This window comes from Solanum dulcamara, chromosome 2, assembly GCF_947179165.1.
Source record: "Solanum dulcamara chromosome 2, daSolDulc1.2, whole genome shotgun sequence".
NCBI classification, from domain to species: domain Eukaryota; kingdom Viridiplantae; phylum Streptophyta; class Magnoliopsida; order Solanales; family Solanaceae; genus Solanum; species Solanum dulcamara.
In genome coordinates this window covers 1,799,567-1,826,735 of record NC_077238.1, presented here as the reverse complement: position 1 = coordinate 1,826,735, position 27,169 = coordinate 1,799,567, and the positions used below count along the sequence as shown (strand labels likewise).

The 27,169-nt window shown below is 34.7% G+C and overlaps 3 protein-coding genes and 3 pseudogenes across 7 annotated transcripts; 1 reads left to right on the top strand and 5 right to left on the bottom strand.

Moving 5' to 3' along the window:
• Positions 1-2,860: 2,860 nt before the first annotated feature.
• On the bottom strand, positions 2,861-11,509 carry LOC129879939 (rust resistance kinase Lr10-like). Of its 3 annotated transcripts, XM_055953696.1 has the most exons (4): positions 11,373-11,509; positions 5,305-5,520; positions 5,181-5,234; positions 2,863-5,042 (listed from the first exon to the last, which is right to left on the bottom strand). In XM_055953696.1, the coding sequence occupies exons 2-4, from the start codon at positions 5,492-5,494 to the stop codon at positions 3,922-3,924; spliced, it is 1,365 nt and encodes a 454-aa protein (XP_055809671.1). In that variant the 5' UTR covers positions 5,495-5,520; positions 11,373-11,509; the 3' UTR covers positions 2,863-3,921. The 3 variants fall into 3 exon arrangements, with proteins under 3 accessions (XP_055809670.1, XP_055809669.1, XP_055809671.1); XM_055953695.1 differs by lacking the exon at positions 11,373-11,509 and having other exon boundaries at positions 2,861-5,036; positions 5,305-6,056; XM_055953694.1 differs by lacking the exon at positions 11,373-11,509 and having other exon boundaries at positions 2,862-5,042; positions 5,305-6,056.
• Positions 7,820-14,428, top strand: LOC129879937 (uncharacterized). 2 transcript variants are annotated; one of them, XM_055953693.1, is made up of 11 exons: positions 7,820-8,207; positions 9,491-9,611; positions 9,709-9,794; positions 10,566-10,983; positions 11,074-11,174; positions 11,252-11,318; positions 11,470-11,697; positions 12,380-12,487; positions 12,665-12,841; positions 13,051-13,123; positions 14,110-14,428. In XM_055953693.1, the coding sequence occupies exons 1-11, from the start codon at positions 7,891-7,893 to the stop codon at positions 14,346-14,348; spliced, it is 1,935 nt and encodes a 644-aa protein (XP_055809668.1). In that variant the 5' UTR covers positions 7,820-7,890; the 3' UTR covers positions 14,349-14,428. The 2 variants fall into 2 exon arrangements, with proteins under 2 accessions (XP_055809668.1, XP_055809667.1); XM_055953692.1 differs by having other exon boundaries at positions 12,380-12,841.
• LOC129879940 (rust resistance kinase Lr10-like) lies at positions 14,426-18,700 on the bottom strand (annotated as a pseudogene).
• Positions 18,701-19,477: 777 nt separating this feature from the next.
• On the bottom strand, positions 19,478-20,395 carry LOC129879407 (rust resistance kinase Lr10-like; annotated as a pseudogene).
• Positions 20,390-21,782, bottom strand: LOC129879943 (LEAF RUST 10 DISEASE-RESISTANCE LOCUS RECEPTOR-LIKE PROTEIN KINASE-like 1.1; annotated as a pseudogene).
• Positions 21,783-22,310: 528 nt separating this feature from the next.
• LOC129879942 (probable protein phosphatase 2C 3) lies at positions 22,311-26,588 on the bottom strand. 2 transcript variants are annotated; one of them, XM_055953700.1, is made up of 8 exons: positions 25,387-26,588; positions 24,664-24,835; positions 24,411-24,564; positions 24,267-24,330; positions 24,087-24,194; positions 23,800-23,925; positions 23,483-23,715; positions 22,311-22,872 (listed from the first exon to the last, which is right to left on the bottom strand). In XM_055953700.1, exons 1-8 carry the CDS (start codon positions 25,411-25,413, stop codon positions 22,653-22,655), a joined length of 1,104 nt encoding a protein of 367 aa, XP_055809675.1. In that variant the 5' UTR covers positions 25,414-26,588; the 3' UTR covers positions 22,311-22,652. The 2 variants fall into 2 exon arrangements, with proteins under 2 accessions (XP_055809675.1, XP_055809674.1); XM_055953699.1 differs by having other exon boundaries at positions 25,310-26,587.
• Positions 26,589-27,169: the final 581 nt, after the last annotated feature.

Sequence of the window (27,169 nt, the reverse complement as noted above, 5' to 3'; positions counted from 1 at the left end):
AGCCTTTGATTTTGTGTTTATTTTTTTGTTCCAAACAGCATTTTATCGGAAATAGTTTGTCTATCTTCATTCACGGTGATGCTTTGCCTTTAACAATGTCTAAACACTCATAGTGTTGCATGTACGAACGTTGTACGTGTGAGTCACATGAACAACTAATAAGCTAGGAGGAATATATGTGAGACAATTAAAAGATGTTACATTGGATGTCCTAAGAATATCGTATGTTCAAGTTTTAATTGTGTCGAATGTTAAAAATATGTGCAAAAACTAGAGCTGTGTATCGGTCAGTTCGATTTGATTTTGAAATTTAGTGATTCGACCTATCGATTTGTAAATATACTAAACCGTTATAGAACCATTAAACTATGACTTATTGGTTATCTATTTATTGGTTATTGATAGTTATCGGTTTAACCGTTAAGATTTGACAAAAATTTATTGAAAATCAGTTAGAAATAAAGTGGCAAACCAAATAAACTATGCACATAAGTTGATAAATTGCTTCTTATTCAAAAACAAACACTGACATATTATAGAATAACCGAGAGTTTGAGACAATCAGAAAAAAAAATATGAAACTAAACCTTAAGTTAAGAAATTTATATACCAAATGGTATAAAAATAATTTATTAATATACTATCGGATTATTGGTTAACCTATTAAGAAAAAAATCAAACCGTTCAGGAACAGATAAACCCAATAATAATAAAAAAATTAAAATCATTATCAAAATCGCCAAATCAATAACTATTATTAATAAATCAATAACTTTTTTTCGATTCGATTTTAAACTGAGCGAAAACTCACACCAAACTTTAAAGACGAGTTTATAGAAAGAAATGGAATATATTCAAAGTAGATTGGAGCATAATCATAATGTTCAAAGGCCCCATAAAAGGTCAATTCAATTATCATTATTATGAAGTTGTAAAGTACCTAAAATGACAAAGAACAAATTCAATATATACTTAACTAGTTCAATTATCATTATTAAGAAGTTGTAATAAAACACCTAAAATGACAAAAATATCAATACATACTTAGTTAGTTAATGACAAAAAAATAAGAACAAAAAATCAAAGAGAAGTACAATAAAGCAAAAGCAATAAAAAGGTGAAGAGTGCAAGTTTATGTTTAAAGTGAAAGGATTAATGATTTGGTCTAACGACAAAAAGCAAAGTTTAGGATTTTCATTAGAAATATGATTTATTTTAATAATTTGTCTTTCACACTTTCTTATGAATAAAATAAACTAATTAATTATGACCTTCTGTTTCTCTTTCTTGTCTCCAACGTGGGGCCAAAAAAATCAAATGCTATAATTTGCTTGATTTCATGCAACATTTCCCATGTAATTTTATTTTTAATTTTTTTTATATACTATACTTTTTCTTTCTCTTCTTTGACTAAAGTTTTTATTTAATTTTTTATTGGAGCCTTCAATTCTAATTAATGGTTCAAGAACATAGCGCCATAAAGTTAATGGGTGGAGCGGCAAAACAAATTGATTAATTAATTAATTCATTTTAGGAAAAGGAAAGAAATTAAGTAATTTTTTTTTGTTAGAGATGACAATGAAGCGGTGCGAGTTCGAACTTGTGCGCGTGAGTTTAGGCTAATGTAAGTGTGGATACGAGCACTACACAATAGTTTCAATAAAAAAAATTCTTAGTTTTCTAAGAGTTAACTACACTCTTTTTCACACAGATTTGCTCTGCAATCGCATCATATCGTTTGTCATCCCTACCTTTGGTTCTTTTTATGGGTATTTTGCTTAAATTCTATAGTAAAAAAGTTTAATTATAATTTTTTTTGATTTTTTTTAGTAATTATCTGAATTTTCTTTTTTTTCCCAGATTTCTGACATATACGAATGATGCTGATACATCGAGATTTTATATATAAGTCATTTTCATGATACATCGCTAGTTGATACAAACCAAATATTATAATATCAATAAAACTTATGAATCAGCTTATAACAACTAATATATCATGAACACAACAAAAATAACAGCAAAACTTATTTTTACCGATACATTTTGTATTTGATTTGTATCAACTAGCGATATATCATGAAAAAGACTTATGTATCAAATCGCGATGTATCATTATCATTCCTATGTATCAAAAGGGGGATTTTTGAAATTTTTACAAATAGTAGGGAATAGTTAAAAATATACAAATATAATGTGTGTAATTTGGTAATTTTTCCTCTTTTTATTAGTCATTTAAGATTTTGATACATTTATTAAAGGAAAAAATATTAGAAAAAAATACGTTTTAATAAATAATTACTGATTTTAGAGATACTTTTTATTTATTATCATTTATAGCAATATATAGTAATATTATGATATATCTGTCATTTATTAAAAGTGAATTATGCATGCAATATAAATGTATTATAAGTGTTTTAAAATATATTATACTTGTTTGGTAAGAAATTGACACAATGTATTATAAGTGTATTAAAGTATGTGATAAATATATTATCCATGAATAAAACTTGTATTATATGAGTTTTATAAATTATTCTCGCTAATATGTATTAAAATTGTATTATAATTGTATTATAAGTGTTCAGTGAAAAAAAATATTATTGTTATAAATGGTAAATATTTTTTTAATGTAGTACATTTATGTAAATTTCCCTTTATTAAAAAGTTTTACTTCATAATGGGCCTCAGTTAGCCCAATTGTATTACCTAAGCCAACTTTGGACTTTGATTTGGGCCTGAAATCTTGTAAATTGGAGTGATTTGCACAAAAGTGAACTTTTATATTGCTATTTAAATTTAGAAATTTTCATAAATAGCTTAAATTTGAAACATAAATTATCATGAGTTTTGAAAATGACCTTTTAAGTTTAACGAAAAATATATGGATCAAAATACTTTTAAGTTGAACCAACAACGATGATCAAGTGAGCTAGCTAGAGGAACCCGAATAGGTGAACTGTAGCGTATAAGTCATGACAGATTGATATGACCTAATGCTATATTCAACCTAGATGTCTTACAAGCCAGATTACATAGAAACTGCATCGGATTGTCATGATTTCAAAACTATAGGCACATAAGGAAAAAAAAAAGAGCAAAAAGATATGAGTTCATGCTATATTTAACGTAATTGTCCTATTGGATTACTTACAAACCATACCAAATCGTCACGATTATAGAGGTACAAATAAAGGTTTTAAAAAATTACATTTCAGAACTATAACATACAAATGATAACAAATCGATATGACTTCATGATATATTTTTATTTTTGAGAAAAAAGAGTCGAGTGTCTTTCGAAAACAAATCCTCTCTTCCCCACAAAGACATGGGTAAGATCTGTGTATATGCTACTTTTTTCAGACTCCACTTATGAAATTATATTAAATATGTTATTGTACCAAGTGTGAGTAAATTTTTTCCCAATAATTGATTCTCTTTCCCTTGTATTTTGGTTAGTGATACTATTGTTGCATTTGAGAAATCATGATTAAGAAGCAAACAAAAGAAGAAGACTAAGTCATATAGAATTATCCCATGCTCAAACAAAAAAATTCCAACCTCCAAAAAGAAGAAAACTAAGCCATATTTTATTTAGTCTTGCCTTTTGTGATCATTATTTTCCAGTCAATCTTATTTATAAGAAAAGGCAAAAAAAAGAAGTCAATCTGACACAATTTTTTTTTTTTGAAGCTCAGTGGATTTAGATGTTTCTAACAAAGTAAGACTAAAGAAGCAACTATTCAAAACACAATGAAAAATTTTTGCAAGAACAACAACAATATCATACGAGTTTAATCATAAAAGTGGAGTGTGAAGAGGGTAAAGTGACATAGTACTCAAATCATCTTACCCTTACCTCGTGGAGTTAGAGACGAGTTGAACGGGAACTTTTCTCAATGTGAGAAGCTTAGATCAATTCTCTACTGATGAGGTCAATCTTACTTCTGATGAATCCATTTCTGTTCTTGAGGAAGAATATAGGGAAGGCGTTGGAGGAATTTGCAAAGAGTTAAGGTTGCCTTCTAACATTTCGACAACTTTAGTCATAGATGGTCGATTTGAAGGAATAGTTTGAATGCACCATAGACTCGCTATTACCATCTTTCGTGCACATTCTTTCTCCTCTTCATTCATTATACCATTTAATTGAAGTTCTTCGTCTAGTTCAATTCGTTGATAAAGCCAATCAGGAAAGTAGATTTCACTCGTACGATCAAGTCTCTCATCAACATTTTTCCTTCCTCCAACCATCTCTAAGACCATCATTCCATAGCTATAGACATCAGACTTGTGTGAGACACCTCCCAAGTTTCTACAAATAATTTCTGGAGCAATATAACCGATAGTCCCTCGTGCATCTAACATTGACACTATGCTTTCCTTTTTTATGCAGAGTTTGGCAAGGCCAAAGTCAGATATCTTAGGACAAAAATCTTCATCAAGAAGTATGTTATGAGGCTTTATATCAAAATGTAATATCCGAGTGTTACAACCACGATGCAAGTACTCCAATCCTCGAGCAATGCCTAGTGCAGTTTTATACAGTACTAACCAATCCAGTTGGCGAACTCTGTCTGATCTTTCCTCATAGATAAACTTTTCTAGAGATCCATTTGGCATGAATTCATAAATGAGAGCTCTTTTTCGACCCTCAAAGCAAAATCCCACGAGGCTCACGATGTTAACATGTGATGTCCTGCTAATACTTGCCACCTCGTTAATAAATTCTTCACCACTGCCTTTTAGTCCATTCAGAACCTTCACAGCAACAGGACTTCCATTATGCAAACTTCCTTTGTATACATAACCATATCCTCCTTGGCCTAGTTTGTTTTTGAAGGTACTAGTCATCCTTCTGATGTCTGAATAGCTATATCTCTTCGGAGCATATGGCCCGTAGTTCTTGAGAAATGCTTTAATATTTCGATGATCCTCAGCTTCAGATTCCCAAAACCTGAGGTACTTTTGCCAGAAAATCTTTTTTCTGAAGCAGAATAGCAAAATCAAGATTCCAATGCAAGAGAGAACTGCAACTATACAGAGAAAAATGAAGTCATACACCGTGAAGAGTCTCTATTCGGGACAATGCAACTAGTACAATTTTACACAAGAGAAATTTGAAAGAGCAAAAGGGGAAAAATAAGGGTATAGAAAAAAGGTGGTGTAGTTACCTGTGGCTAAAACGACGATCCATGTTCTGCGAAGATGGTGCTTTTTCGATGTTCCTGCAACACAAAAACGAATAAATAAAGAGTACTATATGAAGGAATCAGGTTATTTTACTTCTTGGAATACCTTTGCCTTCATCAGCAGAACAAAGAAATTTGTTGTTACTATCAACTTGACACCGTCCTCCGATAGAATAACACTGATTACACTTATTAGATATAGTCCATCCTAGAGAAACATCAGCAGCTAACATATCGAACAAGTCACTGTTGTTCGATTTTGATTCATAAACTGACACCATAGGCAATTGAATCATTGAACATTTAGTAGGAAGATTAGTTCCTACAGAAGAAACAGACGAATGGTTATAGTATAATGTGAAACTTTCGCAACCATTGTATCTCTGAAAGCCATCGTAAGAGAAACCATTGCTAGTATTGCATTTAAACAAGGTGAGGAAGGGGGAGATTCTATAGGTGATTATAGGAGATATTGGGAGAGATAGATTTCTATCAAAAGATCGACAACTCTTTTTCTTTAAGAAATTTTCAAGAATAGGATCCTTAATTGTGACAAAAACATTCTGTCTTTCAACAACTTGATACTTCACTCCGTCCAATTCAATCACCGGATGTGGAGCAGTATCACAATCAACTTTGCACAATCCACAATCAGGTTGATTGGGTTTGTAGAAAGGAAAGCTCAGGATTTCCGAACTTCCACATTGGAATTCTTGAGGACAGTTTGAATAAGGTGTGTTCTGTCCTTGAACTGAATCAAAACCCCTCTGATGAAACAAAATGAAGACGAGAAACCAAGAAACTAAATCCATGACGACCCCTTTTGTTTAAAAGAAGAAAAAAACAACAACACGAGCAACAACGATTCATATAATATGTGTTTAATATTTACATATATAACTTGGAATTTGGAAATTCTGCAGTGACTAAAGCAACTAAGGGGTCATTTTCACTTTCTTTCATTGAAAAGTCTCTGCCTTCAACTATACGCAACTTCTATGTTGTTACTGGACTTGGAAATTTCTCAGAAAGCGAAATTAAAAGAAGAAACGCATTCAAAATGATATGAGCGTAATTGAAACAAGTCTACATTGATTCTTGTAATGTTCCCGTGGAGCATAGATATTTCTTCATGCATAACTTGTTAGAAAGGTAATCTACTCGAGCTTCATTTAACGCCTTTGTGACTTGAGGGTCTTGGTTATCCCTCCTATTTTCAACTTTTACAGCTGGAATTGACCAACTTTTGGGCGGAAGAATCAACTTAAGTATGCTCCTTCATTGATTTGGGGAAAAGGAACTATCTACTAATTGGGAAGCTACACATAGCTTATAAAAATTAGCACCCAAAATCTGTTTTTGCAAATGATCTAGGCCTGTATCCGGCGTTTATGTTTAGTCACCCGTTTCATAAAACCAAATAAGAAATCCATTTGAAGTGGTGTATGGTACGATCAGGACTAACAATGCGGGGGAATCACATTTATCAAAGCTTCATTTAACGCCTTTATAATTCCACAAGTGAGGTTCTCAAGAAAGTAGGATGTATGCAGATTTTAGCCCTATCTTTGTGGGGTAGAAATGCATGACAAAGTTATTAACATTTGGCTTATTGAGCTTATTGCCTTATAGTTCGGAGTCATTACTTTATGGTAGAAGCTAACAATTTGACCTCTTCTCCAAGGTAGGTGTAACGTCTGCGTATCCTCAACACACTCCACTATGTGGGAGTATGTTGTTGTAATTGTTACAACTTTTGTAATATTTTTTCTTATTAGACATTTCAATACGTTTGGTAAATATGTTAGAGCTTTGGTGATTTGAGATTGATTTTGATAGAAACTTGGAGGTTTGAATTGTTTTTGCTAGATATTTGGACTTTAGAGTATGATGTTATACGTGTTCTAGTTGTGATTTGTGATTTTTTTTTGTTTGTTGAAATTTGAAAGTAACAAGTCCTATGGAAGATATTTAGAATGTACCAAAATATTTTTTAATCTTATGATCCTAAACATATCAGTTAGAAATTGTAATTAATGGTAGAAGGTGGAATAATTATACATTTAAAAAATTTATTAAATAATATACACATTAAATTTGAAATTTAATTATTAGCACTTAGGATTGTTTGATAGCTTGTTAGAATTATGCAGATATTAGTAATGTAAGGATTAATTATGAGTCAATCTATGCATTATTTTACACAAGTATTGGTTATGTAGGGATTAGTTGTACATGTAGAGATTTTTTGGTAGCTGAATAAAAAACAAGTTATTCATGTATTAATCTCCATATAACTTATACAATATTTCGTAGGTAGATATGAAATAAGTTATTCATGTATAAAAGTAATACGACATGTGGTTGATAATTTAAAAATTCACATAAATAATACATATATAAATTATGAAAGAATTTATATACATTATTTTATGCAGCATAAAAGATGAAATAATCGTAAATCAAAAAGTAATCATACACACGAAAGATAAATTAAATTAAATTTATAAGCTTTTGTGACCACTCATTCTGGTCCCCTTTATCCAAACACATATGTGGTCAAGAATTAACTGTCAATCAATCAAATATATAACAGAAAATAACCACTCTTCTGCAAATAATTTCCAATTTTAAATCAAACTAATATAAACTAAACTAACCCAAATTCTTCACTTTCACTTCACTTCACTCTATGCATTCTCTGCGTTTCCATTTCATAATCGGACCAAAAAACTATGAAAACAAGAAGAATTTTTCATCAATTTGTTCATGGAAATCGAGTTTCTCATCATCCGAATACGTTAAATTCGTTTCGAAGAATGATAGTAAAAGGTATAATATTGCTGCAATGGGAGTAGAGAAAAATGTTGGATGTGAAGTGGAAGTTGTTTCGTGGAGAGAAAGAAAGATTAAAGCTGAGATTTTGGTGAATGCTGATGTTGATTCTGTATGGAATGCTCTTACTGATTATGAAAGGCTTGCTGATTTTGTACCAAATCTCGTTAGCAGGTAATAGCAGCAAGCAATGTATAATTACTTTTCTCCTTTTGTTAAGAAGTGATACTTGTATTATCGAGTGGAGCGAGGATTTGAAGCTTATGAGTTAGGGATTTTAGTCCTTTTGAGTTATTGAATTCTAAATTAATAGTTTCTACATGAACAAACAGTTAAACTTGGCCTCAGTTGGGCAAGTAAGAAATCTAGCTTCAATAGTGCATAAATAGACACCTCAACTTATTTTTACGGTGTCAGTTGAACATTCCAACTTACAAAATGATCATCTATACATCTCCAAAATATATATGTCATGTCAGCATCGGTTGTTTATGAGACACAAGGGGGGAAATTGGAGTGTTTAATTGTCAGATGAAACCAAGTTGATGTCAGGGGCAAAGCCAGGTAGGGCTGAGGAACCCTATTTAACAGAAAATTATACTATTTATGCACGATGCACGATTAAAATTATTTTTTTATGTATATATTGTAGATGTTGAATTCGTTTCGGCTTCTTTGTGTGTTTACTTATTCATATTTTGTACCCCTTAGTAAAAATCCTGGCTCCGCCACTGATTAAGATGTCTAGATGTACACTCTCAAAGTTATAGTGTTTACTTGTCAGTTAAGGACAAATTTGAGTGTATGTTTATGTATTATGACTTTTTATATAATAAATGTATTTCTTAAAATAAATACAAGATTTGAATCAAAACTACTGATTTTGGCAAAACCAACATCCTACACTCTACCTTCACCCTTGTTATTGAGGGGTGTGACCTAGAGGTTAATAATGTGGGAGGAGAACCGTGAGGTCTTACGCTAAATTACTACAGAGGCAAAAAAAATGTTACGTGATTTCTTCCTATAGAATTGATAGACAGTGTTACCTGATATCTATACTAGTGGGGAGCTAGTAGATACCTAGTGGAATAGACAAGTGTAGACAAGCTGGGGCAAACTCTACATTTTGTTTTCTGTGAAGTTCATACTTTGAACTTATAATCCTCTATGAGTTGTGAGCCATTCACTGGAGTCTGAGACATGCCTACGACTCACTGCAATGAGAGTCTGTCTTTGCCCTTTGGCCTTCTGGTACAATTTGGGAATAAACACATTCAGTGCTAACAGTAGAGATGGATATCCATATTATCTTGAAGTTTTCTGTCTGTCATATCGTCGTGATATTCGTATTGCATATATTTGTGCATGATGGTTTAGGAATATACTGTGCACCACATGGTTTAGGAATATACTGTGCACTACACTCTGATGCATGAATCGCTTGTTAATCACAGTAGGAGAATCCCTTGTCCACGTCCTGGACGTATTTGGTTGGAGCAAAGAGGTATCCAACGATCTCTCTATTGGCACATAGAAGCTCGCGTTGTATTGGATCTCCAAGAATTCATTAACTCGGTAAGCATATGAAATCTGTACTATTAGTCTTGATGGCTACAGTCCATGCATGTCTAAACCAAGACCTGTGTTTTACATTGCTCTTTTACAAATTTAGGATAATGTTCGCGAACTCCATTTCTCTATGGTTGACGGTGACTTCAAGAAGTTTGAAGGCAAATGGTCTGTGAGAGTTGGAACAAGGTACAATCTTTATTGGAGCAGACAGTACTTTGCTTTTCCTAATTTACCTTTTATGTTGTCTTCAAGAGTAATGTAGAGACCTGCAAATGCATTTTTTCTCCAGAAAATGAGGTAGGGTTAATATGGCAGATTATGAGAGGATTGGCCTCAAATTAATTGCTTTGGCTCTTCCTTTGGGTTTTATTTGCCACTACCAATTTTCAAACGGTTTGAAGAGTTCGAAACTAGACTTCAACGATTAGAATTTGCTCTTCAGAAACAAAAGCCTTGTGCTGAATTGAGAGTTGTACTCTTTTGAAGTAAGGCCTCGTTTCACCTGTTAAATTTTTTAGCCCCTTGCTTAGTATTCTATCTTTCATATTTGGCTAATCCTTTCTCTTATAGGAAAAGGTCTTAGACTGTATAAATTGAGGTTCATGCCTTCTAACTTGGTAGTATCCACAATGTAGTCCTAAGGACTTTGAGAGTCCTGAGCAGTTGTGAGACACAAGTGTTACGCTGCCACTTGGGTGAACCGCTTTTTGTCCTGAGTGAATTTTGTGAGGTTATTTTTCTCCATATATTTTACTATCTTTTAGCTCATCTCTACCTGTGGATGTAGGTCGATTGACCGAACAACATGAAATTATTGTGTCTCTTTTGTTATATTTATCATCTTTTGAGGATTGCATTACTAGCTTCCTCATGACACTTGTTTATTTCGGTCACAACAATTTCTACATGTAATCATAGTTATTCCTTGGTTTCTCATTTCCCTAGTTTTCTTTTCAGGTCTTCAACAGCTATACTAAGTTATGAAGTTAGTGTCATACCAAGGTTTAACTTTCCTGCCATTTTCTTGGAGAGGATTATAAGGTCAGACCTCCCAGTAAATCTTCAAGCATTGTCCTGTAGAGCTGAAAACAGTTATCAAGGTGATCAAAGTGTTTCTGTCACTTGTGCTGATACCAAAGAGGAGCCTGGTTCTTACCTTATTTCCACTAAGAGAGATATTGATCATGTCATATCCCTCGAAAATAAATCTTCCGGTGAACACTTAAAGGACAAGTTTGTCAAAGCCACTTTTGGCCCATCGACACCAGCTACAAGTGATGTGAGTAATAGTTGGGGAATATTTGGGAAAACTTGCAGACTTGACAAGCCATGCGTGGTGGATGAAGTCCATCTCCGAAGATTTGATGGTCTACTGGTAACTAATAGACTGTATACTATGACATACCTTTTCCTGTGAAGCCGTATTGTTTTGGTATTCCCTTTGATAAATTGATTTTGGGTGAAGGAAAATGGAGGTGTTCATCGTTGTGTTGTTGCTAGTATTACAGTAAAAGCTCCAGTTCGTGAAGTATGGAATGTTTTGACTGCTTATGAAAGTCTTCCTGAGTAAGTTTTGAGGGCTTTCTTATATAATCTCTGGCTTGGTCATCATACTAATGGTCATTCATCCCAAATTATTGCAGGATAGTTCCAAATTTAGCGATCAGTAAGATCTTATCACGAGACAACAACAAAGTTCGCATTCTTCAGGTGAGTTGCATTTGATTTAAATGACAGAAATTGAGATACAATGGTCAACTTTACCTTTTTCTTGGTAACAACTGTGAAATCAAGATGTTGTGTATTGCAACGAGATATGTTTCTCAAATATTAGGTGATGCTTCTACTTGTCCATTTCCAGGAAGGATGCAAGGGTCTTCTATACATGGTACTCCATGCACGTGTCGTCCTTGACTTATCTGAACATATAGAACAAGAAATTAGCTTTGAGCAGGTGGAAGGAGATTTCAATTCTTTTCAAGGAAAATGGATCTTAGAGCAATTAGGCAGTCATCATACTCTATTGAAGTACAGTGTGGAATCAAAAATGCACAAGAATTCATTTCTTTCTGAAGCAATTATGGAAGAGGTTTGTATCCATGTCTTCTCTCTTCATCATCCACTTAACATCAAAATTTATTTTCCTATGTTCGTATGACAGATTTAGAGGGAAGTTTTTTGTCTGAAAATCGATGAAAAGAAGAACGAACTTGTATTGAATTGTTTGTAGTCTGAATTTACCTAGACTCAAGTAGTCAAGTTTTGACAGAGTTGCAGAGGGAAAATTTCAATCTCTTGTCAGGTTTTGCTTCATAACGCTAACATCCCTTGTGGTATTCGATATTAAATGTTGCCTTTTCGTTTTTCATTTAACACATAGAGCAGAGTTACAAATATAGAGGCTTTAGCATGGGTGTTGAATTGCAAGGTTGGAGCACTTCCTATTACCTATCTTAACTCAACCTTGAAACTAGCTTAGAGGTGAGGATTGTCCAAACTATATAAAGAGACCACCCATCCCTTTAAGAGCCGATGTGGGACTCCCCCCTCACATCCAGTAGTAGACATCGTGTACATGGGCAATTTAATATGGGGGTCCAACATCGAAAATGAGAATTGGAATAGGTCTTGCTCTGATACCATGTAAAGTAATGGATGTGAAGACAATAAATCTGCAGAAAATATTACAAATTAGAATGCCTCATGTGCTTTTATTCTGTCATTTTCTTACATTGATTCTCTTGATTTTCAGAAATTTGTAACATTTTCAGGTCATATATGAGGACCTTCCCTCTAACTTATGTGCAATCCGAGATTACATTGAGGAAAGAGAGACTGAGAAACCTCTTGAGAAATTTAACCATGATGAATTCCGAGAGGTATTGGTTAGTTCATCAATGAAGGATTCATCTGTTTATTATGATAGGCCAGCTGGGCAGAATTCAGACAGTTGTAGTTTACATTCACCTAGACAAAGGCCGAAAGTTCCAGGGTTACAGAGGGATATTGAAGTTCTCAAAGCTGAGCTCTTGGTTTTTATCTCTGAACATGGACAGGAAGGATTTATGCCTATGAGAAAGCAACTCAGGAAACATGGAAGAGTGGATATTGAAAAGGCGATTACACGTATGGGGGGTTTTAGAAGAATTTCTTCATTGATGAATCTATCTCTTGCTTACAAACACCGCAAACCAAAAGGTTATTGGGATAGCTTGGAAAATTTACAAGAGGAGGTTAGTTAACAGTTTTTCGTACATATTATCAACTTCCCATTTCTTGCAAAAACTACGAATACATGCAAAAAAGAAACCAGCATAAGATACTGATCAATACGGGAAAAAATTGAGTTCCACTTCTAAGAGATTTAACCAATCTTCTTATTGCATTTCATATTTTCTTGACTATTTTGATTAAGCTTGGAAATGAATCTGCAATTTCTCAGATCAGTCGCTTCCAGAAGAACTGGGGAATGGATCCATTGTATATGCCTAGTAGAAAATCCTTTGAACGTGCAGGTATGTAACTAGATTACAAGGTTTTATTCCTTTCTGGTATAATTTACTCCCCTCCCCTCTCACCGCCCAACAAAAATGGAAGAAATAAGAGTGAAGGGTCAAAAACACGCTTTAAGTGTCCCGATTTTTCGAGTTTCATACCTAAACTATCACCATCAATTTATCAAAATACACCTCAACTATCAATTGCCCCCTTTTCCTACATGAATGATCATGATATTTCAGTAGTGTGTTCTGATAAATAGTTCATCACAGTTCAGGTAGGAAACTCGCAAGACCTGATAGTTCAGGTATGAAACTTGAAAATTCGGATACTTTAGGTGTATTTTTTACTATTAACTCTAAGTTAAATAAAAGTTAAACTAGTGTTGTGCATATAGGTGCAATGGTTAAATCTTACTTCCGTGGGTCTGTTAAAACATAAACTCTCTTAAAACTGAATTGAAGTATCCAGCCTATCATTGAACATGAAAATTTCTGAATTTATACAAGAAAAAATTAACCATTGTTCCTATCTAGCAGCCAACTTACAAACTACATCACTCTGAAACTTTGACGAGTACCAAACGTCATAGGGTTCCAAAGTTTTGGTTATGGTACTACTTTCTGTGTAGTGTTTGACCGGGCAAGAAGTTTTAAGAGAAAAAAGAAGACTTTTAAAACTTGTGGTCTAAAATAAGGTATAAATTTTTTTGTGGTAAGAGTAAATGAGAAAACTGTTACTAAATATAGAAAGATGTCATTTTTTGGACCGACTAAAAAGGAAAGAGTGTCACGTGAATTAGGACTGAGGGAGTACATGTTTTGAACAAGTAACTCATCTTGAGGAAGTTCGATAGTCCCGGACCACAATGGTGGTTGACCTTGGGATAATCGGACACCTGATCCCACTTGGGTGCCTCAAGACACGATGTTTCCTAGGCCTAGAGTTGCTCTAGTTCTTTACCTCACAAATAGTTCTGATTATTTTAAGTTATCTTCTACAGGTCGCTATGATATTGCTCGTGCATTAGAAAAATGGGGTGGTCTGCATGAAGTTTCACGTCTTCTGTCACTTAAGGTAAGGCATCCTAACAGACAAGCAAGCCTTGCCAAAGAGAAGAAAGTTGAGTTGTTAGCTAATGATGTAAATAATGAAACTACATCGTCTAAACCTTTTGTTGCACAAGATGCAAAAAAATGGCTCATGAAACTCAAGGACTTGGACATAAATTGGGTAGAATGAGTATTGAGTTTTATTTCACTATGACAACAGCTAATTGTATCAAGTGTACATATAGCAATCAAGTATGTTTCAATTCCAAACTAGTTTGAGTTACCTTCTGCTTTACGGATTTATAACCAAAAAGTAGACTCCCTTTCAATGACTTAGTCGAACTTCGGTGCATCATCCTTCATGTCTTTGCTGCTGCATAAAAAATGAATGCAGAGCAAATCATTTTGATTGAAGGCTATCAGGTGCTATATATACATTATGCCAATGTATGAATAGTAAATTTATTATTATTATGGTTACTCTTGTTAGTATTTCCTGTGTCAACCACACAAAAGCCACTTTCTATGGAGAGAGTGAGAGAGAGAGAGTTTCAAACAAAAGAGAGAAAATACCAAAAGAAGATTTTAAGACACTAGTGTTGCAATTGAAAAAATCATGATTAAGGAAATAAAAAATAAACAACAACAAATCCAGTGAAATCCCACAAAGTGAGGTCTTGGAGGGTAGAGTGTGTACGCAGACCTTAACACTACCTCTCCAGGGTAGCGAGGATGTTTTCGAAAGACCATCGATTCAAGCAAATCAAAGCAGTAAATAAAGGAGAAATATGACAACTAATAGTAAAGCAGTGCAGAGTATATATGCAAGGAACTGCGGTCACCTAAACACAGTAAACCATAGATGAAATCAGATACCAAAAGCTGAAGACTACATGAATCATGATTAAGGAAACAAGCAAAAGAACGACAACAACATGCCCAGTGTAATCTCACAAATGGGGTCTAGGGAGGTACAATGTACTTAGACCTTACCCCTACCTTGGAAGGTAGGGAGGTTGTTTTCGATAGAACCTCGACTCAAAGAAAAGCATATCTAAGTTGAGCTAAAAAGAAATAATGGAGATGAAGAAATCATTACAAAATACTAATAATTGAGGAAGCAAAGAAAGAGGAAGTCCAATAATCGAGGAAGCAAACAAAAGAAGAAGACTAAAAGCCATATGGAATTATCCTATGCTCAAACAAAAAAAAATACCTACCTCAAGAAAAGGAAGACTAGATATTCAATTAATTTTTCAGCGGAATTATTTTTTGTGATTATTATTTTCCAGTCAACCTAGTGGATTTGGAAATTTCTCAGAAACCAAGATTAAGAGTCTTGAGAGTTCTTTTTGAACTTCTCTTTCCTTCTTTTTTGTCAAGGAAATCTGGGATACTTTGCATTTTGACTATGTAAATTCATTAGATCCTTTCTATATACATGTAACAATTTTACATCCCTGATGACTAAAGATAAGGGCAACACAAATTGAAATCTTCATTAACTATAGGTAAGAACAGAAAAAGACTAGGCCAGTTCTAGTACTGATGAATCTACCTCTGTTCTTGAGGGAGAATATAGGTAAGGCTTGGGAGGCATTTGCAAAGAGTCTAGTTTCCCTTCTAACATTTCCACAACCTTGCTCATTTATGGTCGATTTGAGGGATCAGTCTGTATACACCATAAACTCACCATCACCATCTTGCTTGCACATTCTTTATCCTCTTCATTCATTATCCCGATTAGTTGAAGCTCTTCCTCTAGTTCAATTCGCTGATAGAGCCAATGTGGAAAGTAGATTTCACTCGTGCGATCAACTCCAACATCAACATTTTTTCTTCCTCCAACCATCTCTAGGACCATCATTCCATAGCTATAGACATCAGACTTGTGAGAGACACCTCCCAAGTTTCTGCAAACAATTTCTGGAGCAATATAGCCGATAGTCCCTCGTGGACCTAACATTGACACGATACTCTCCTGTTTCATGCACAGTTTGGCAAGACCAAAATCAGAGATCTTAGGACAAAAATCTTCATCAAGTAGGATATTATGAGGCTTTATATCGAAATGCAAAATCCGAGTGTTACATCCACGATGCAAGTACTCCAATCCTCGAGCAATGCCTAGTGCGATTTTGTACAGTATTGGCCAAACCAATTGGCGAACACTGTCGGATCTTTCCTCATAGATAAATTTTTTAAGAGATCCATTTGGCATGAATTCATAAATGAGAGCTCTTTTGTGACCCTCAAAACAAAATCCCTCAAGATTCACGACGTTAACATGTGATGTCCTGCTAATACTTGCCACCTCGTTAATGAATTCTTCACCACTGCCTTTAAGTCCATTCAGGACCTTCACAGCCACATAACTTCCATTCTGCAGACTTCCTTTGTATACAGAACCATATCCACCTTGACCTAGTTTGTTTTTGAAGCGACTGGTCATCCTTTTGACCTATGAGTAGTTGTATCTCTTTGGAGTGTATGACCCATAGTTCTTCAGAAATGCTTCAATATTTTGGTGATCCTCAGCATTAGATTCCCAAAATCTGAGGCACTTATACCACAAAATATTTTCTCTGAAGACGAAGAGTAGAATCAACAGTCCAACAGTAAATAAACCTGTACCTGTTGAAAATAACAAAGTCATGACTCATGCACCGTCAGAGAATACAAAAAATGCAGTCAGTTGTTAAGGTTTTCAGAAAAAAGAAAGAAAGGAAAACATATCAAGGTGAAAGAATGTCCTCTCAGCTCCACTATCCGTACGTTGTGTAATCTAAAGTACTTGTTGTTAGGACCAAAATAATCCAGTGTCACGCGGAAGCTAGCAAACCAAATGTAGAAAGACCATGAGTAAGAAGACAAACGAGAAATATACCAAAAAAGACACAAATATTTAACGTGGTTCGGTCAATCGACCTACATCCACAAGAAGAGATGAGCAATCCACTGTATAAATATAAGTACAAAATATCGAGAGAAATAACCTCACACAATTCACTCGGAATACAAAGAGGTTCACACCATTCTAAAAAGTGTATTTGCAGGTACCAAGCGCCTATCCGTTCTAAAAAGGTTGGAATGAAAAACACGGCTCTATACCAAGTCATGAGCGATAGCGAAGCCTAAAGTGTTAACGTAACACTTGTGTCTCACTTTCTCCCCCTACACAAAACTCTCAAAGTCTCTAGGACTACATTGTGAATGCTACATGTCAGAATGAATGAAACTCTATTTATAGAGTCATAAATCTTTTCCTACTAAAAAAAGGACTAGCCAAATATGGAGAATTTGTGTTTTCTTTTTAGGAAAAGGAAAACCCAATTATACTAGGAAAGTAGGGAGAAAAAAGAAAGTGTCCTCTCAACTCCACTGTCCAATCATTTTGTGTAAGGTAAAGTACTTGCCTGTCTTATCATGCTTTATCATTAAGTAAAATGTTTTGAGATTTTACCACAATGAATAAGAAATTCAAATGATATTCATGGAAATTCTGTAATAGGAAAGACAGAAAGGACAGTGCTGTTAATGAATATTTAACTACCTGATCCCAGAGCCAGTCCGAACTTTCTTCTAGTCGTTTTTGCATCTAAAGAAAAAATAGGAAAAATGTTATGTGATATTATAGATATGTGATATGAAGACAAGAAAGGACACTAAGAAATATGAACTGGACGTTGAGCATGTTAATTATTTAGAAAAATCTACCGTTTTGACAATAAAATTTGTTGGTTTTATCAGTCCAGCATTGACCTCCATCATAGTGACATTGGTAGCAATCGTCAGACAGTTTCCAATCTACTAGAAAACGGGCTCTTAACATTTTTGACGCATCATCAACATCATATGTTTGCCAGTCAATTGGAAAACTGATAAGTGAACAGTTTGCAGGAAGTTTGCCTTCTCGAACGTATTCATCATCACTTCCAGGAAGCCTGTAGTATATGCTAAAGCCTTTACAACCATTGTACATTTTATAACCAGAAAAATGGTCCTTCTTGTGAGTAATGTTTGGGGTGTTACTACCAGGGATGTTGCATTTGAAGAAGTTGTGATTAGTCAAGATTTTGAAAGAAATGGAAGAAGACTCTGGAAGGGAGAAAGTTTTGTTAAAAGTCTGGCACTTGTGTTTCCTCAGCTTGGCATAAAGCATGGGGTCCCCTAGCCAAACTGTATAATTATACATAATTCCTAAAGCATAGTACAAATCTCCTCCAGGAAGCAATTGGATTCTTGGATATGGTTTAGCATCACAGCCAGATAAGAACATTATTCCACAATCAGGTTGTGTGGAAAGAGAGAAAGGAAAGCTCAGGTCAGTAAGATTTCCACATGAAAAGGACTTTGGACAAGTTGAATCATTTTTTCCCTTTGCCCGAACTGAGTAACTGATCAGAAGAAAGCATATAAAAGAAGTGAAAGTCATACTAAATCCTCCCACTGATCAAGAAAAAGTCTCCTCTTATACAAGAAGAGGGAAATTTATGAATTCAGTTGTTCACTGCACTTGCATTTAAAAGCATAGTGGATGTGGAAAAGTTGTAAAAACGTATATTAAGGGCTGTGAGGGAATCTTCTTGTCAACAGAAAGACTTGAAGTCATGCAGCAATAACAAGACTACACTTTCAAACCTAGTGAAAGAGAATGACTTGATACGTCTGGGATGACTTCATTTTAAGCTATTCGCTCAGTCCCGAAAGGGCTTTCAAAATATTCATTTGGTCCATGGGCCAGCTTCGATCAAGCCTCAATGACCAGCTGGCTTTCCTGGGCTGGACTAAAAGGCGTCAATCTCTTGGGAGATTTAATTGAGTGACAAGAGTTTTAAAAATTGAGTGTTGGTGAAAATTTTGTGGTTAGTAATTAATGATCTTTGACCCTCTTTCTAATAAGTCCTCATGTTTTTTTTTAACACTTCGACTCAATACTATACAAAAATTCTAATGGCCTAAAAAAGGAAAAAATTGCTGCCTCTCTTCTTAACTATCCATTTCGCGCATTTTTTCCCTCTCCTCTTCTTCTTCTTCTAATTCTTCTTCCTCTTTGTATTGTGCTAGTACTGAATCTGAACAAGGTGAGAGAATGATGAGAAAAACAAATGAATGACAAGGAAATAGAAAGGGTATACAAGATAGCATGGTTTCGCAGACAATACCCTATCACTCCCAAGATCGTAGAAAGGAATGTTTGGGTGTATCATATGGCAGCTCCATTATCATAACATCTTACTTAGCTTTCAACAAGGTCAACCTGGTAAATAGCACAGATGAAGAGATCGGATATCGATGGACCATTTGAATCCTCACTCCCTAGGGAGAATATACGTAAGGCTTGGGAGGCATTTGCAAGGAGTCTAGTTTCCCTTCTAACGTTTACACAACCTTGCTTATCGATGGTCGATTTGAGGAATGAGTCTGTATACACCATAAACTCACCATCACCATCTTTCTTGCACATTCTTTCTCCTCTTCATTCATTATACCGATTATTTGAAGCTCTTCATCTAGTTCAATTCGTTGATAGAGCCAATGTGAAAAGTAGATTTCACTCATGTCATCAACTCCAACATCAACATTTTTTCTTCCTCCAACCATCTCTAGGACCATCATTCCGCCTCCCAAGTTTCTACAAACAATTTCTGGAGCAATATAGCCTATAGTCCCTCATGGACCTAACATTGACACAATACTCTCCTGTTTCATGCACAGTTTGGCAAGACCAAAATCAGAGATCTTAGGACAAAAATCTTCATCAAGTAGGATATTATGAGGCTTTATATCAAAATGCAAAATCCAAGTGTTACAACCACGATGCAAGTACTCCAATCCTCGAGCAATGCCTAGTGCGATTTTGTACAGTATTGGCCAACCCAATTGGCGAACACTGTTGGATATTTCCCCATAGATAAATTTTTCAAGAGATCCATTTGGCATGAATTCATAAATGAGAGCTCTTTTGCGACCCTCAAAACAAAATCCCACAAGGCTCACGATGTTAACATGTGAGGTATTGCTAATACTTGTCACCTCGTTAATGAATTCCTCACCGTTGCCTTTTAGTTCATTCAGGACCTTCATAGCTACATGATTTCCATTCTGCAGACTTCCTTTATATACATAACCATATCCTCCTTGCCCTAGATTGTTTTTGAATCGACAGGTGATTCTTTTGATTTTGAATAGTTGTATCTCTTTGGAGTTTATGATCCATAATTCTTTAAGAATGCTTCAATATTTTGGTGATCCTCAGTATTAGATTCCCAAAACCTGATGTATTTTTACCATAAAATCTTATCTCGGAAGCAGAAGAGTAAAACGAACAGTCCAACAGAAAACAAACTTGTATCTGTGGGGAAAAAAAATGAATTCATGCTCCCATCAGAGAATATAAATTAAATTCACTCTGGAAGTCGGTGTTTGGACAATACAATTCAAATAGTAGATACATACAAGAGAAGAAATACAAGTCGAAAGAGCAAAATGGAAACAATGGTATTTGTGAAATTTTCTGGGCAGTGGCACTGAGGCATAATTAGAGAAGAAAAAAGGATATGAGTTACCTGTGATCACAATGAACCAGATTGTCCGACGGTGACCCCTTTTTGATGTTCCTGCTGTTAGATTACTAACATCTGCAACACCACACTTGTGATAATGTTACATGTAATCACTTTGTTGTATGGAATAAGAAAGGGACTTAACAAATGTTATCTTGACCTTGAAAATGGAGCACATATATGGAAATGCCTACCTCTGTAGTGACAATGAAAATTGTTGGTTTTATCAGTCTGGCATTGACCTCCACCATAGTGACATCAGTAACAATTTTTCGATAGTTTCCATTCTACTACAAAAACAGGACTTATTATTTCGAACACATCGGCATGATCTAATAAGGAGTCACTTGGCAATTTGATAAGTGAACAGTTGGCAGAAAGATTGCCTGCTTGAATGTCTTCACCAACATATTACCGAGGCTTGTAGTATATGCTAAAACCTTTACAGCCATTGTACATTTTATAACCAGAAAAATGATTGTTCTTCTGCGTAATATTTGTGGTGTTACTACTAGTGATGTTGCATTTGTAGAAGTTGAAAGTATCCCAGATTCTGAAAGAAACAGGAGAGTCTGGAAAGGAAAAATCTTTGTCAAAAGCCTGGCACTTGTGTTGCCTCAATGTGGTTTGAAGCTTCGGGTCCTCAAGCTGAACTGTATAACTATGCAACATGGCTAAAGCATAATACCAATCTCCTCCAGGTAACAGTTGGATTCTCGGATATGGTTTAGCATCACAACGAGACATATGCATTATTCCACAGTGAGGTTGTGTGGAAAGAGAGAAAGGATATCTCAGGTCAGTACATGAAAAGGACTTTGGACAAGGTGAATCATTTCTGACCTTTGCCTGAACTAAGTAAAGGATCATAAGATGAGATAGAATGAAGCACACAAAATGAGTGAAAGCCATATTGAATATCAAGAAGAGGAAAAAATTATGAATTCAGTTGTTCACTGCACTTGTGTTTAAAAGCATAGTGAATGTGAAAAAGTTGAAAAAAAACGTCTGCGAGGGAATCTTCAAATCAATTTTCATGTCGACAGATAGAGTTGAAATTGCACCAATAATAACAAAGACATCATTGTCAAGCCTTGTGAAGAGGCTGACTTGATATATATATATAACAATTTGCTTCCCAGTTGATATTTTTAAATTTAGTCTCAAAAAGGGTTGCTACATTTTCTTTTTTAGAGTTAAGACAGAGTTATTTTTATTTTATTTTTAATGTGGTTCTTTTTTATTTAATATGGGATAACTTTCCAAAAAAGTAGTACTAATGCATGCAGACTTGGGATTGGAAAAGTCTATGCATTAATGTGAATTCATGAGAATTTTTATTCAAACTGTCTTTTTCTTTTCTCCTTTAGGTCACAATCAGATGTAGTTAAAATCTTGTATCTATTCAGTTATGGAAAATTTATGTCCAAATAAATACATGGTATGCATCTATTGATTTAGTTTAAACGTCGAGTTCATATGAACTATTAATAATTTATCTTATTTTACTGTTTTGGATATCGACCGACACTAGTGTTGCATTTGAAGAATTTAAGATATGAAGAAGCAAACAAAAGAAAAAAAACTGAGACATGAAATTCTCCCATGCTAAAAGAAAAAGATACAGAGGCAACAATTGAACTCATCGACTAAATTTGCTTCAGAATCAGCTGAGATTTCAGCAAATTTTCTTTCACTATCTTCAAGTACAAAATAAGTAGTTTTTGTGAAAATTTATTCTTTTAGATTAATCTCAAAACTACTATCAGTCTATCACACTTTTTCATTTGATAGAACCTATTTACATTATTGGCTGACATATAGTATGCTCTGATGCCAATGTTCGATAAATTAACTAAGATATGAGGCACATATCAGAAAGAATTACTATAACAAAATTGTAGACACACTTGGAAACGATGGACGAGTTAAGCGACTTTAACTCCACTTGGTCGTTTTCCTTCCATGGCATCCTTCTTATTACGACAGTCAGCACATAAAAATGGACCTTGCCAAGGCTTTGAGCTCGTCGAGAAAATTGAGCCAGCATGTACTGATATGCCTTCGCTTGCAGCAAGGTCAACTTGGCAAACAGCGCAGATGAAGAGACCGGACATTGATGGACCATTTGAATCTTCACTCCCCAATCTGCAATCCATGTGATAACACAATGATCAAACTTTTATTCTTGGAAATAACAGAAAAATGAGAACAAAAATCAAGAATACAGAAGATCAGGTAGAGGGAAACATGCCCAAACACCTCAAATATAGGTAAAGAGACCACATTTGGGCTAATCAATATGGAAATCTCAATGCTTATAATAACAAAGTAACAACACAGTTAAATAGTTATGGACAAGTTGACAATTCCAATTCGATTTTACCAGTCAGATCCAGTATATCTTCCATGATTGTAGATGTGCATTCTATAATGTCAGCATTATCCTTATTTTTCAACTACAAAATCTTAAATAAAAGAAATTTATTGAGACACTATACATTTGATCTTGTGAAGAAACTATAAGAGATTGCGGTATGTCTTATCTTCAATGGTTCTATTGCATAAACGGCATGAAAAGAATAAATTTGTTTTCCACTTCACCAAGATGTAAAAAACCAAATCTTTAGCTACTCTGGTCTCACTAGTACACCACTAATTAACAATCAATCTTGTCTAATTTATTCCATCAAAACAAAAAGCTTCATGAAATATTAAACCATAGCACGAAGGTTTCAAAGTTAAAGAGATTTCTGACCTTTCAGCAAGCATTGCTGAGCCTTCTTCAAACAGTTCTTCTACAATGCCTACAGCTGACAGCTTTTTCGATAGTTTAGCAGCAGATTTATGTGACTTTCTTCTGAAGAAAAGAGATTGGAGCTTGTTATACTTCTTGGGCGGAGTTGCAGGCTGTACAGTGTTATCGGGAGGTATTATGTCAACTACTATGCATGTTGTGTCATCCTTCAACCCTCGTGACCTCAAAGCTTCCTAGACAATCAACGACATAAATGAGTTAAAGATATCATCCTAAACACTTGTTATAGATGCAAAGATTCGTGTGAATTCCACTACCTTCACAACTTGTCTAGCAGCAAGCTCAGCAGGCAAGCCACGACAAGACTTGGCAGCCATGTCTGATGATACAGCATCCCAAATTCCATCAGATGCAATAATTAGCCTTCCACCTGCAGTTGATAGCTTCACAATGTTGAAAAGGTTAGGGCCTGAGCCATTCATGAATTTACTTATCTCTGCACCAGACAACAGCTATAGAACAGAAAAGAGTACACCGGGATTTGGTAGGGGGTAAACTTAAGATGGTCTACAAGAGAGTAAGAAAAAGAAAAGAAAGTTATTACTTTCACTTGTTTGACATATGGTATTGGAACAATGAATTCTCCTACATCCATATCTCCGATTGATCTTGAAAGGCATAAACCTCCTGGCCAACAGCGAAGAGGACCAATCTGCAGATGCAAAATGAAAGTTTTACTTCACACCTGTAATATGATATCGAAGATACAAAATTTACAACACACCTCAGTACCACCACAGATACTAAGTCTTCCTACTTCACCCCCACTTGCTGTGACACGCTCCCTTCTGCGATTAATTAAAGAAACAGTGAACATTTTCATATCAACGGATAACCAGAAGGAAAGATTTAGAAGATGGGCACTTACTCCTCTGCATTTTCTTCAAGCCTATGGTCTACAGTTAATTCTGAAACAGCACCACCCTGAGTATCCAAAATGCAGCGTGAATCTCCAACAGACGCAACTGTCACAGTCCATCTATCAACTATCACAAACGTAGCTGTAGTTCCAGATGTTTGTCCTGCAGTCACAAATAAATGAAAATATAATTAGCACTATTATAGCATGAATTAAAATATATAACTGAAAAGAAGAGAAGCATAAAGCACAAATTTCCTGCCTTTTCTCTGGAACTCCTTATCAGTTTTCACAAACCCAGCAACTAGTGCACGAGGCAAAGCATGAAGCCACTCGTCCCTCCCAAGTCCACGAGGAATGGCACTTAAAACGTGATTTAGTAAATGATCCTTTGAGAACACTGCCGCTGCAGTCCCATTATGTCCATCAAAGATCTGAACGTTTAATAAAGAAGAATTATGATCTGATGAACAACTAATCAACTGAATAATCTGAACCGCAAAAGAAATTTGACCAGCACACATCTGGTAGTTTTTTGTCCCAAAACTGGTACCACCCCATACTATGACTAACAAGTTTGAGTACCACAGAAACAGTAAAAAATGCACGAAAAAATACAGTGACAAGATTCTACTGGATGAATCCAAATACACCATTCAGCAATCTAATAGCTAGAAATGGGTGACATCAACTAGAATATTAGGCATATGGAACAATGCTCAAGGACTTGAAATTTCACATGTCATTGAATTGATTAGACGACAATTATTTCTTGTATAAAGTTGGAGAAATGCATTGCGAAGAAATGGACTAGAACTGGGTGAAATTGATACAATAAACTCACATTTCGACCCCAATTAATGTGGTGAAAGATGGAGTTTGATTGAAAAAAATAGAGAAATACATACCGCAAACACAGAGAAGGAGGATGAAGGATTGCCTTGGACTCTCTGGCAATCTGTCCTCATCAGATAAAAATCCTCACCTTTCTTAGACTGAGCTGCACATCCATATCTTACAGTTGGCTTCTCCATTTTTTCATTCCTCAATTCTCTGCTAATCAGTGCTGCTAATGGCACGAGATCATGATTCAACCTATGCCTCTCTTCTCTTGACCCCATTTCTCCTCCTACCAACCAACTAGTCCAAGCTAAATCTCCCTAATTCCACCACGAAGCTGAGAACTTATACCTTGTTATAGTTGAATCTGGAGAATATGAACTTCCGGCGTTCTCCAATTCTTTAATCCTGAGATCACCTCTTCTTCTTTTCCACATCTCAGTTCATCACAAAAACTCCACAATAGTCAAGAAGAGCTCTTAATCAGTCGATTCAATCCAACAAACATTTACTCCCTGACAACCTCAATATTCCCAAATAAGAACTCTCCCAAAGTTTCAAACTTGATCCACAAATCCAATTACACACCACAAAAACACCAGAACAAACACACAAACAACATGAAACTTAAGAACCTCCAAATAATTTCATTCCCTAAGAAGAACTCTCCCAAAGTTTCAAACTTGATCCCCCAAATTCAACCACAAAAACACCTAGAACAAATACATAAACAACATGAAACTTCAAGAAGCTCCTAACACTTTCACTGCCAGAATTCTCCCAAAGTTTCAAACTTGATCCCCGAATCCAACCACAAAAACACCTAGAACAAATACATAAACAACATGAAACTTCAAAAACCTCCAAACAATTTCATTCTCACAAAAGAATTCTCTAAAAGTTTATAAACTTTATCCCCAAATCCAATCATACACCACAAAAACACATAAACAACATGAAAATTCAAGAACCCCTAAACAATTTCATTCCCAAATAAAAACTCTCCCAAAGCTCAAAACTTGATCCTCAAATCCCATCACACCAAAACAAACACATAAACAACATAAAACTTCAAGAATCTCCTAACAATTTCATTCCATTTGACTGTTGTTTTAAAATAGCCCAAATTCCAACATAGAACCCCAAATAAACCACTTGGATATTACCTCGTAAAGACAATGCTTTTTTAACGTACTATGTTTTCCCCCACAAACAAAGCCAAAATGCAGATCTGATAGTGACTACAGAGACACAGAATTTTCACTCCAACTTAACAAATTTAATACAAAAAAAATATAAAAAAAGGAAACAAAAAAAACGCGGATATGAACTGTAATAAATCAATCATCAAATACCCATTACTTAAAAAAGTAATTTTTCCTCAAAATAAACAAACATTCTTGAAAATAAATAAATAAATGCTAGATGAACTTAACAGGTCAGCAAACAAGAAAACAACAGCCAACAAAGATATTTTCTTTTTTTAAGATTAATTAACAAAGAAATTACATAAAAATGTAATCTTTTTAATAATTAAAAAAAACTGACCTTTTTTTTTTATTGAAGAAAGACGATGGAAAGTGAGAGAGCTGATTCTTGAGGTACTATGAACTTTTTTGTGTGTGCTTTCTATTAGTTTTACCGACTTTTTTTTACAGCTAAAAACTTCATTTTTTACTGCATAAATGAATTCAAGATTTAAATTTAGTAATTAAAGGATATTTTAAAACTAAAAATATAATAAAAGTATTTTAAAATTAAAAACGTAACAGAGGATAAAACTAACAAATTTTGATATATTAAGAAAAATACAAGATTTAAGACATATCTATGGGAATCGATCGAACCCATTAGTTGTCTTCTATTTGAATTTTCTTGAATCGAGTTGATCTTAAGAATGTTTTTAACATAGCAATCGCGCAAACTAG